The sequence below is a fragment of the Cebus imitator genome, unplaced genomic scaffold (genome assembly GCF_001604975.1).
Source record: "Cebus imitator isolate Cc_AM_T3 unplaced genomic scaffold, Cebus_imitator-1.0 Scaffold76, whole genome shotgun sequence".
NCBI classification, from domain to species: domain Eukaryota; kingdom Metazoa; phylum Chordata; class Mammalia; order Primates; family Cebidae; genus Cebus; species Cebus imitator.
In genome coordinates, this window is record NW_016107391.1 from 13,029,657 (window position 1) to 13,041,425 (window position 11,769).

The 11,769-nt window shown below is 37.1% G+C and overlaps 1 protein-coding gene across 2 annotated transcripts in view; it reads right to left on the reverse strand.

The window, feature by feature from the left end:
* The window catches only part of ISOC1 (isochorismatase domain containing 1), a 31,913-nt gene that overhangs the window by 13,872 nt on the left and 6,272 nt on the right, over positions 1-11,769 (reverse strand). For both annotated transcript variants that reach the window (XR_001826443.2, XM_017532491.2), the window contains exons 2-4: positions 7,312-7,431; positions 7,002-7,205; positions 5,283-5,399 (exon numbers count right to left, since the gene is read on the reverse strand). Coding sequence is in view for 1 of the 2 variants with exons in the window: in XM_017532491.2 (XP_017387980.1) it covers positions 5,283-5,399; positions 7,002-7,205; positions 7,312-7,431 (441 nt within the window). In the remaining variant the exon portion in view is untranslated. The remainder of the gene's footprint in view (positions 1-5,282; positions 5,400-7,001; positions 7,206-7,311; positions 7,432-11,769) is intronic.

Sequence of the window (11,769 nt, forward strand, 5' to 3'; positions counted from 1 at the left end):
AAAAAAAAAAAAAAAAAGGTGCCTCTGTCCACTTTTCCCCCTCTGCAGTTTAACTGAGAAAATATACAAGATCATGACGCATATTAATACTTATGCCTGGCATTCCTGATATTCTGTTGCTATCTATGTTTTAAAAATGGAGGGGGGTGTAATATTCCTAAAGCTCCATTAGCTGTGCTATTGATATAATTATAGCTGTCCAAAACATTTCATTAGTAATTAATTATCTAATTTCATATAAATTGTTTAATTGGATTAAAAGTACTGTAAGAATTAAACTGATAGTTCTTAATTTCTTTTTACTGCACCAAAGCAGCTGACCTAAGCATGTGAGTACTTTCTATAATTAAGAACTCCTTTATCTAGAAATTATGGGTGGTAAAAGAAAAAATTATGGGTGTGAAGTTTAAGCATGTACTCCCTGGATGATAAGGGAACCACCACTGCTACTGCCGTCATAAACATTGCAGTATCACTAAACAAGAGTGTAAAATGGTTGTGACCAGTTTCATTGACAGGTCAAAGAATGCCCTTGCCAAATTGTCCCAGTGGAATCATAACACTAAGGACAGAAACTCAAGGAGAAAAACAGAGAGAAAAATGACAAGAAAAAGGGAAGAAAGAGGAGAGCAAAGAATAAAAAGTCAGGGGGAAGGGCAGAGGGAGGGAAGGAGAAAAACAGAAGAATTCTATAGCACGAATTCATTCTCTGGATTTGTTATCAGAAAAGGGGGAAAACATGCAAACTGTTATCACAAAAAGCATACATGTAAAAAGCATGGAAGATGAAGTAGTTAGAAACAATTTCTAGGCAAGTCAGAGGAAAAAACCCAGGAAGCACTTGCAGAGTATAAGTCAAAGTCTTCCTTCAATGGCTATACATCAGCCGACTGAGCCTTTCCACTGGTAGCTCTTTATTTTTATCTCTAATGAGGCAGAATAGAGTATAAGCCATAAGCTACTTGTCAGAAAGCAAGCTTGGACCTCAACGACCAGTACAGAAAAGGGTACAGAGCAGCTAGCCAGAACTCTGCAGTAATTAAAACAACAACAAACAGCAGGTATTTATGGGGGTTGGGGGCCTGGGGTAAGGCTGTTGGCTTAGACACATATGAGTTATTTCTGAGGATTTTTTCAAGACTTCTGGAAGCCCTAATCTCCTCCTCCTTGCTTTACAGTCAGCTGATTAGTCACATCGAAAACATTCGAAAATATGAAAAGATTGTGTGCTTGCTTCAGACACAAAGGCAGATAATAAATAGGACTAGCTACAGTCCAGTTGTGTGAAAACAGCACTGAATATCTAGTGATTCATATCTAGCTCTCCCCATCACCAGCTGCCTGCCCTGCCCAGCCCTGCCTTCCCTACCGCTCACTGTTGAATCAGTTGACTTGCAATGATTCAGTCTGAATCAAGGACTAAATTGCAGGCTTTCAATGTCTGTGGGAGGGCTTTACACTGCGTACTCCAATGTGCCAATAAAGGTTAATTCTCAATAATCTTCCTAGTTCTTTAGTGAGTCAGGAAGGAGAGAGATCTGTTCCCAGGCTAAGGAAGGAAGCTGGTGACCCTGGAAGAAGCCTGTCTACAATGTCCAGCCTTCTCTAATGCTCTGCTGACCTGAGCCTGGTCCATTACAGCCTAACAAGCCTCAGTGATGCTGAGAGTCAGGTCACCATGGCAGGGGTAGAGTGGGAAGCAAACATCACAGAAACACATTTTAGGAAAGTGACACCTATACACTATTACTTTGCTTCAAGATTGAGATGTGGCCAATACTGACTAAGTTTTAAAATAATCTAGCGAGGAACCTGTGTTAGGGGAAGTTGTAGATTAGCAAATGCAGTTCTTCAATCTGGCTGTTAGTCGTTCCCCATTGCCTGCCCTTTCCCAACCAGAGAAGGTGCCTGAGCAGAGAGAGAACAGCAGCAGCTTTCCAGGCCTACCTGGCAGGTTCCTGCCCACCATCCTGACAAAGCCAGTCCCCAGCCCACTTTCTCTCCTGGCTTAAAAAGGGGCAATGAAAACTCTAGCCATTTAACGCACACAGGTATATGTGCAGTAGACTTCTGAAGTTCTCCCCATACACTTGCAAAACTAGTACAACTAGGCCAAAGGAAAAGAAAGGTTGCTCTGACCCACAAACCTAAAAAATGCACGTGCACTAAGTCATGAAAGCCGCAGAGAGGGGGAAAAAGACTAAACCCATTAGATTTCCAAGTAACACTAAAACTCCCCAGATGTACAAGGACATCAATTTCAAGAGAGAATTTTATTCTCTTACTCTTCATGCACTCTACAGTTGTTAATTGAAAGAAGTAAGGTCTTTCAGACAACAAATACCCCAGAAGACATTTATTGAATAAAGCACATGCCACAGACCCTGGTACAGTGAAATTTCAATAATGCAAACTATGAATCTTATAATAATCTCAACAGGCAATATAGATAGATTTGGGAATTATCTTAAGTAGTTATGTTCTAAAGGAATAGAGAGGAAGAGGAAAGGACCGCAATGGTATTTTAACTTTCACAGTTATGGAAACAAAGAACCTTTAACATTCCCCCATCTCCTCAAATTTAGGGACAACGTAAATGACCTCCATATCAAATCAAGACTAAGAGAAAAAATCTGTAATATGGCAGGTCTTCCCTATCACCATCTGACTTATCTATGATCAGTTTTCCCCTTTCAACCTCAACACTTTAACCCCAGGCAATGCTGGTGCTCCAGGCCCTTCCAAATCCACCCCAGACAACAGATTCTTTCTCTCCCTTCTCAGAAGATTCCAGGACTAGTGCCTTTTGAGTCTAAAATGTTATGTGCTTAGACATCTCTGGTGACTAACCTCATGAAGACAACAATCAGTAACAAAAAAAGCAGTAGCTGACATCTGAGGATTTACTGTGTCATGCACTGTCCTAACTGCTAACAATATATTATCTCATTCCATTCTCACAAAAATCCTATGATCTTGTTGCTATTATCATTTCCATTTCACCAATGAGAAATCTGAGGCATAGAGACTACACAACTTGTTCAAGGATACAAATTTATAAAACACCAGAACCTGCATTCAAACCCACATTATCGCCACATTGTGTGGATTCCTAATCCAAGAGATTACAGACTGCCTCTGAAAGAATGGTTCAGATGAGAATTACGTTTTCAATCTCAGTCTTGTGCAAAGACAGAATTGTCAATCAAAATTTTACATGAGTTGCCATAACAAAGGCATATCTAACAAAATATTAATGTATGAGAAAAATCATTGAAAAAGTCTTTTTTTAACAAGCAAGGAAGTTTTTTTTGTGTTTTTCATTTTTTACTTCCCAAGTTCTGGACTTCAGCATTACAAGAAAGGGTTATCCACAGTGGCTGAAAGAACTGCTTGTTGAGGTGGTGAAGACCTGACAGTAAAGTGTTTAAACTCAGGTTACTAGGAAAACTTGAAAAGTAGGAGTTGATTAACTCATGACTATAAAACGGATTAAAGGTCTGGCCAGGAGTGGTGGTTCATGCCTGTAATCTCAGCACTTTGGGAGGCAGAGGTGGGTGGACCACCTGAGGTCAGGAGTTTGAGACCAAGCTGGCCAACATGGCAAAACCCCATCTCTGCTAAAAATATAAAAATTAGCATGGCGGTGGGCACCTGTAATCCCAGCTACTCAGAGGTTGAGGCATGGAGAATTGCTTGAACCTAGAGGCAGAGGTTGCAGTGAGCCAAGATGACACCTCCGTACTCCAGCCTGGGTGACAGAGCAAGACTCCGTCTCAAAAAAAAATAAGAAAGGATATGACTAAAGATCTTTGTTGAGATTGAAAGAAGCAACACTTATAGTACTTAACTACCAAAGATTCTAATAGTCTAATGAATTTGAAAACAGCTAAACAAAAGAAATAATTTCCATATAATTTCTATTTGTAATCTCAATATAGGATTCTGCTTCAGGAATAGTAATAAGGACCCTAAAGCAACTGCTGTTGCCACCTACCCGCCTGCTCCCCACCACCCTGTGGCCCTTTACTCTCCTCCCTTCTTTCCTCTGACAAGCTCCTCCCCTTTCTCATTGCTCTATCTTACCACCCTGGAGCACACACTAGGCTAAAGGCATGAGTTAGCATTCCTACTTGACTACACACAAGGCAGTCCACAGGCCAGACTGTGCATGAACACAGGAGGGTCTCAAAAAAACAAACCCCTGTATTTCCCATTCTCAATAAACACTTAAAGAGCTCAGCAATTAAATCCACATGCACATTTCTCTAAAATTATTACAAAATTAGAATTAAATATGAGAGAGAGAAATCAAACCACAATATGGGGTGAATGTTTCCCACGATTATGTGGCAAGTCTTTTAAAAGTCTTGGAAAAGAAAATGCTTGATATACTACTGTTGGGCAATGCTGACAGAGAATTACACACTCCCAGATTCTATGGGACATGGTGACACTCTAATGCCAGGGTGCCATGAAGCACTGTATGTGAGTGGTGTCCACAGTCAATGATACACCTCCTAGTCCGAGAAATTCAAGTCTGAGGAAATCTAACAGTCATCTCTTAGTATTCATGAGGAATTGGTTCCTGGATGCCACCTGACCCCATACCAAAATCCATGAATGCTCAAGTCCCTGATATAAAACAGCATAGTATTTGTATACAACCTATGCACCTCCAGTATACATCATTTCTATATTACTTATAATACCCAATACAATGTAAGTGCTATGTAAATAGATGTTACTCTGCACTACTATTTTATTTATTTTTATTGTTGTGATGTTAGTTTTTATTGCTTTTTATTTCTGATGTTTTCTATCTCAGGTTGGTTGAATCCACAGACATGGAAGCTGCGGATATAGAAGGCTCACTACGTAACGTTAAACCAGGTTAGGCCCGCTCTGCTGTAGCTTTTGGCTAGATGAGTTAAACCCCACTGAAGTATTTTTAATTTGCAAACCTTTAAAAAGTTTAGGTTAGGCTTCTTGGAATATTTCCTAGTTCACGTATAAAACTAGGGCAAAAATACGACGAAAGACGTAAAGGAGTTTGTGACAACGTAAGAAACCTAGATCTAAGGAGGAGATAAGACATAAAATGGGATATGATGGTGAGGCCTTAAGGGTCAGTCAGTGCACAGTTGAAATCAAGCAGGCTGATGTTGCCAGACAAAACTCAAATTTAGGCAGTAAACCTTTTATTACTGTTAAATATCCAGCATTCTTCTAATTTATTTGGAAAACCTGACAAATGATCTATTTCCAAGCAGGACAATTACCTCGAGGGCAAACATCCTGTCCATCATGCTTCTTGATGAGGTGGCATCAGCAACAATATGAACTTCAACTCCTCGGCCAACTAGCTCCAGGGCAGTTTGCTGGATGCACACATGAGTCTAGTAGGAAAGTAAAAAAACTCATATGTAATAACATGGCAAACTGAAAGTAGTTTACAAATGTACAACAACATGACAAAGTAGAAAGAGCACTATAAATCATCTAAGGACCTTGTTATAAATCTAGTTTTGCTTCTAATTAACTACATAATCTGGAGCATAAAACGGTATCTCTGGCTTTGGCTTATTCATTTGTAAAATCAGGAACTGAATTAGACCAATGTTTCTGATACTAAGAACCTTAAACATATTCTTAGAGTTCTGCAAGAATTTGTTAAAGATTTTGCTCCATGTGATCTGGATGACCTTCACATAGCTGATTATTAGCACTCAGTTTTGGTGCCACTTTTGAGTTTATTTCTTCATTCACCCTAAGTACCCAACATGAAGATGAATCTGCAGTCTTGGAGACTGAGAAGTTAGTGGGAAAACTGAGTCATTACAAGGCACTCTGTAGTAAAGGTAGGCCAAGTTAAAAATAACTCACGCAGGCAAAAAAATAACCAGTTCATAACATCAGCAAATGTATTATACAGATTCCATCTCTGTAAGTACTAACTTGTGACAATTCATTAACAGATACTATAGAGTGAAAACAGGCTGCAACAATAACTGAATCACATATTACAACTAATGAAAGTACACTTCAATGATGCCACAATGTCAACTTTATCTTCACATGACAACAGAGTTGTGGAGAATTATCAAATGACACCTCATTAAAATTAGCATTTGAAGGACTACTCAAAGATAATTGTGATTGAGCATAAGGTCTAATGATGATGAACAGGCAAAAAAAAAAAAAAAAAAAAAAAAAAAAAAAAANAAAAAAAAAAAAAAAAAAGGGCAAAGCCAGCAACACCACTTGGTACAACATATTTATATAAAACAGGCTTCTTCTCTACTGTATCAAAATACAGAAATATTGAACATACATCTAAAACTGAGGAAATGGCTTTCTACTATTAAAACCTACTACTATGAAACTTACCTTCAAATTGTCTTAATCGAATTAAATTAATATTTTTATTTCATTGTTTTTAGTGTTATTTTCATAATTTTTAAAATTTTAGTTTAATAGTTGTTTAAAAGCTAGGAATGAATCAATTGAAATCAGCAATAGGAATTCATTTGTATTTTTCCCCTGTAAAAAGATACATACATAATTTGAAAGACAATGAACTACATAACCTCCAAGGTTTTTCTAGCACAAAACTATGACCTAACTGAAATCCTACAAGACATAAATTAAAATAATGCCTTTGGTGAAAATGTGTTCCAAACGTAGTAGTTAAAAGTACAGGACCAAGAATCAACCAGCCTATATATATTCAAGTCAGTTATACAACATCTCAGTATTTTAGTTTCCTCTTTAATATGGGGAGACTATTGAGTATTTAGCTCTTAGATGGCTATGAGTGACTTAATAAACAGCTATAACATGTTCAGATCAGTGCCATGCAAATAGAGAACATAATACATGGTGGCTATTTGTCCTCATTATTATTGTCTACATAGCATACAATATACGAAATTACATTTCACAAATATCGAGTTTTCTATAAACAATATTGTGCCTAAAACATAGTAACAGGTACTTACTTCTACTCCAAATAATACAACACTCCTGACTCCGGGAATCTCTGCTAATGCCGCTTCTACTTCTGGTAATACCATTGAAAATTTGGTCTTTGGAAGTACCAGTTTTACACCTGTTAAATCAATTTCTTGAACAGTGCTCCCAAGACCTTTAGGATACTGTTCTGTTACAATAACTGGAATTCCTAAAATCCGGGCCCCTTGCAACTGAAAAAAATAACCAAACACAAAAACAATTAGCTATATACATATGTGTGTATATGACTGTATATCATGATTTAGCCAATAAGAACAAATAAATAAACAAGCATACCAATCTTTGTCCCACACTAATAATATCCCCAAAATACTTGATGGCTGGTCTGAACCTTTCTTGCATATCACAGCAGAAAAACACAGTGCTTGTAGGTGTAAGATTTCCCAGGGTAGTGAGCTGAGGAAAAAAAAAGGATGATTTAGGATGATTTAGCACTTGTTATACAATGACATTTATTTTCAGTGGAGGTCAATAAAGGAAGAAAAATGGTCCTATTGTTTGACCCAGTAAGTCAATTTCTACAGCTATTATCCAAAAAAAGTATCTGAATTACAGAAAAAAAAAATACCCAAAAAGATGTTCTCTGAATTGCTTTTAATAGTGGAAATTAGAAATGAACAAAGGTCCAACAATACAGAAATGGTATAACACATTTTAACACATTCACATGATAAAACATTGTTTAGCCAATTAAAAAACATATGTATCTGTTTTTAAAGAATTCATACCATCCAAGGAAAAAGACATATAATGTTAATATTTAAAACGTGCAGTTCAATAGTATTTTAATAATGTAAAAATATGAGTAAAAGTAGAAGTATAGTAGATTACAATATTAATAAGTGGTTATATAATTAGGTATGTTGATCATTTCTTTTTTTTAACCTTTCCTATATTATTCAAATGTTATTTAAACACATTTCCTGAATGTTATGTAAAAATGTTTCTTCAAAATCAGAAAAAGTGTTACAATAGAAAAAAATCTGATGATGGTGCTGCTTAAAAGTATAAAAAGTAAAACTTAAAATATCCATGTCAGGAATATAAAAATTAAAACAAAACAAAAAACGGATAGAAGCAAATCCAGAATTACTGGTTTCGCTGATATAGAAATATGAAAATGCTATTCTCAAGAATAACTTTTAGAGTTCAAACAAAATGCAAGGAAATGATATCAAGCACATCATTGCTGTTAAATGAAATGTCCTTTACTTCACAAGGAAGAGACCTATATTTGACATCTCCATTCTTAAACTATAGTTATTGCAATAAGGAAAGTTAATGTATTAAGACAGAAAGTGGGTATTAGATTACCAAGCCTCATATTAATTGCTGCAGTTGGTCTATAACAATTTAGGCCCAATATGGATCCACCAAAAAGCAAAAATCACCATTCAATATGAGAATTTACTCTCACTGGATTCTCAAAACTCTGAGGTGCTTTTCTTTCTTTTGCAAGTTGCAGGAAGTTCTGTAAAGAATGCATTCTGGTCCTGAATGAACCATTACCAATACCCTTACCAGCCTCTCCTTAAATCATCCCTCTAATTATCCTATTTTGCTTCCTCTAAAACCACCTAAAGATAACAATTATAAATAATATTCTAGAGGAGTCTGTGTCTGGATTACATGGTTTGTCTTCACCACCAGCACTGCCTTGGACTCTCAGTATCTCTGCAGGTGGTTGACTCTTTGGAAACAATTACTACATGAATTAAATTAACCATTAAGAAATCTTTAATCCTTAATGATGTAACTGTTCTAATTGGTTTGCACTTTGTTTTACATATGTCCTGGTCTGAGGTACCCTGGCACTTTAACCTCCCTCTGGTACTGACTCTACAGATGTTTATTAATTAGCCATGTACAATCCAATACCAAATTCATGTTAGAATGTGAGAGCCATCTGTAATTCTTACCCCATATATAGGGTTTTCCTACTTTTCCAATAAAGTGTGATCAAAATAAATACTCAAGCATATTATATAGTCTAGTTTTGGCTATTTCCTTGCTTAATATTTTAATGCAAGTATTAATACTTAAGCATATTACATAGTCTAGCTTTGGCTGTTTCCTCGCTTAATTTTTAATGCAGGTATTATGCCTCCACTTTGGCCATTTTCAAAAGTAGTGACAAGGATCTTATACATAAATGCATTGCTGGGAAGGCTAATTTTTGTGCACTTAGGATACTATTTTAAAAACCAATCACTAAATTCTCTGTACACATTAAATATTGACTCAAAAGGCTGAATATCTACATTTTTATAAATTTGAATCATGGACTCCTAGGCATTCACAATGTGTCCAGGGCACACTACATAAAGCAGTTTGCCTGCAGCAGGCCTACTGAAATAACCACAATGCAACTAAGTCAATCTCCACAACAGGTGAGAACCAGCCAAAAAGAAAAAAGTATGATAAATAAAATTCCCAGGCAGTTGCCTAAGTATGGTGGAGGTCATTTACTAACATGCTTAGAGCTTACACTTGCTTAGAATTCCAGCTCTCAGATCCTATCCTATACTGTATTGCCTCTGTATACATTCCTAAAAAGTTTGGTTGGTATGGTTTCCAAATTCACAGAAGGTTATAAACAGCAAATCAGAAAGGAAACTGCTGGAGGCAGAAAAAATGACAGCAGCAAGAAATAATAGCTGACAGGGAAAAGACTCAAAATACAATAAAAACAAATCAAATCTCAAATAATGCTACAGTCTAGGCCTCCAGTGGAGGAGTAAAAAGCTGTTCTAATTTATAAATTAGGAAAACATCATCCCAGCACACTCATTAAGAAACTGTTAAATTATATATTTCAGAAGGACTACAATATAAAATGGCCAAGATATTTTTAAGTTGAGGTATTAAAAGGAGTAAATCCTTACCTACCCAGGAACCCTAAACATCCAGAGTTGTGGTCTCCAGTTCTTGCTACGTGGTGTTTCCCTGACCTTCATTTTAGCCATGAGTTCTGGACAGGGGACTGCATCAGATGTGTCATATTAGACACAAATTGAGGAGGTCAAAAATATAGCCCTAAAATCCTCACCACTCTGCAAAACCTTTCCAGTGTAGGAACTTACCATCCACAAACTTTCAGTAAACAAAGAATACAGTGGTAAGGCATGTTTTTAAAGCAGAGTACAGGTTACAGTTTACTGAATAAAAAATATCCCTACCTTTTATAGACATTCTCCATATCCTCTTGAATAGGATGTGAAGAGTATCTATGTAAGGTGTTTAACTCCTTACATCCTCTTGAACGTTGCTACACTTAGTACTTTGCTTCTTAAGAGTAGAGTATAGAGGGGAGGAGTAACTTTACAATGGAGAGATGTGACGACTATGTCTCAGCCAGGTGATCAAGATTAATGTAATTAATGACATCATGTTAATAACATGTACACTTGATATGCAAATGACCCTCATGACCTTCCTCTTGAAATTTTACCAGTCCATCAATGAAAAAAACATCAAATGAATCAAAATTGAGGGACATTCTACCAAAATATCTGACCAGTGCTCCTCAAAACTGTCAAGGTCATTAAAAGCAAAGTCTGAGAAACTGTCACAGACTAGAGGAGCCAAAGGAGACATGACAACTAAATGTAATTAGTATTCTAGTTTGGATTCTGGAACGGAAAAAGGACACTAGGGAATAGCTAGTGAAATCTGAATAAAGTGTGGTTAACAGTAACGTACCAATGTTGTTTCTTTGGTTGTGACAAATGTACTGCAGGAATATCAAATGTTAATGGTAGGGAATCTGGCTGGGCATGGTGGCTCATGTCAGTAATCCCAGCACTTCGGGAGGACAAGGTGGGAGGATCACTTAAGCCTAGGATTGCAAGAGCAGCCTAGGCAACACAGTTAAACCTTGTCTCTACAAAACATATTTTTTGAGACAGAGTCTCACTCTGTCGCCCAGGCTGGAGTACAGTGGTGCCACCTTGGCTCACTGCAACCTCTGCCTCCCAGTACAAGTGATTCTCATGCCTCAGCCTCCCAAGTAGCCAGTATTACAGGCGTGCGCAACTGCACCAGCTAATTTTTATATTGTTAGTAGATATGGTTTCGTGATGTTGCCCAGGCTGGTCTTGAACTCCTGGGCTCAAGTGATCTGACTATCTTGGCCTCCCAAAGTGCTGGGATTATAGGTGTGAACCTCCATATCCAACCTACAAAATAAATTTTTTTTAATTAGCTAAACTTGGTTGCCTAGCTCCCCAGGAGACTGAGGTCAGAAGATCCTCTGAGAATGGAAGGTCAAGGCTGCAGTGAGCCAAAACTACACCACTGCACTCCAGCCTGGGCTACAGAGCAAGACCTTGTCTCACAAACAAACAAAAAAACAACAGGAAATCTGGGTATAGGAATATAGAAACTCTCTGTAATCTTTGCAACTTTATTATAAATCTAAAGCTATTCTAAAATAAAAAGTTAATTTTTTTAAAAATGGCTTCCCTATGCTATGGTCGTTGGGGGGAAAGATGCTACTTTATGAATAACCTCTATACCTTAGAAACCAGAAAGGAAGTTTTGAGCCTACCAAAAACAAACTGAAAAACTCTGCCCATCCAATCCTCCCAAATCCTCACCCCAAATCCACATGAATTCCAACAGGCTGTTAAAAACATACAACTCACTACATTTCAGAAATTTCTTACTTTGACTCATAAAGTTCTCTTAAACCAAAATCTTTTAAGATAACTAAAAATAGGCCGGGCACGGTGG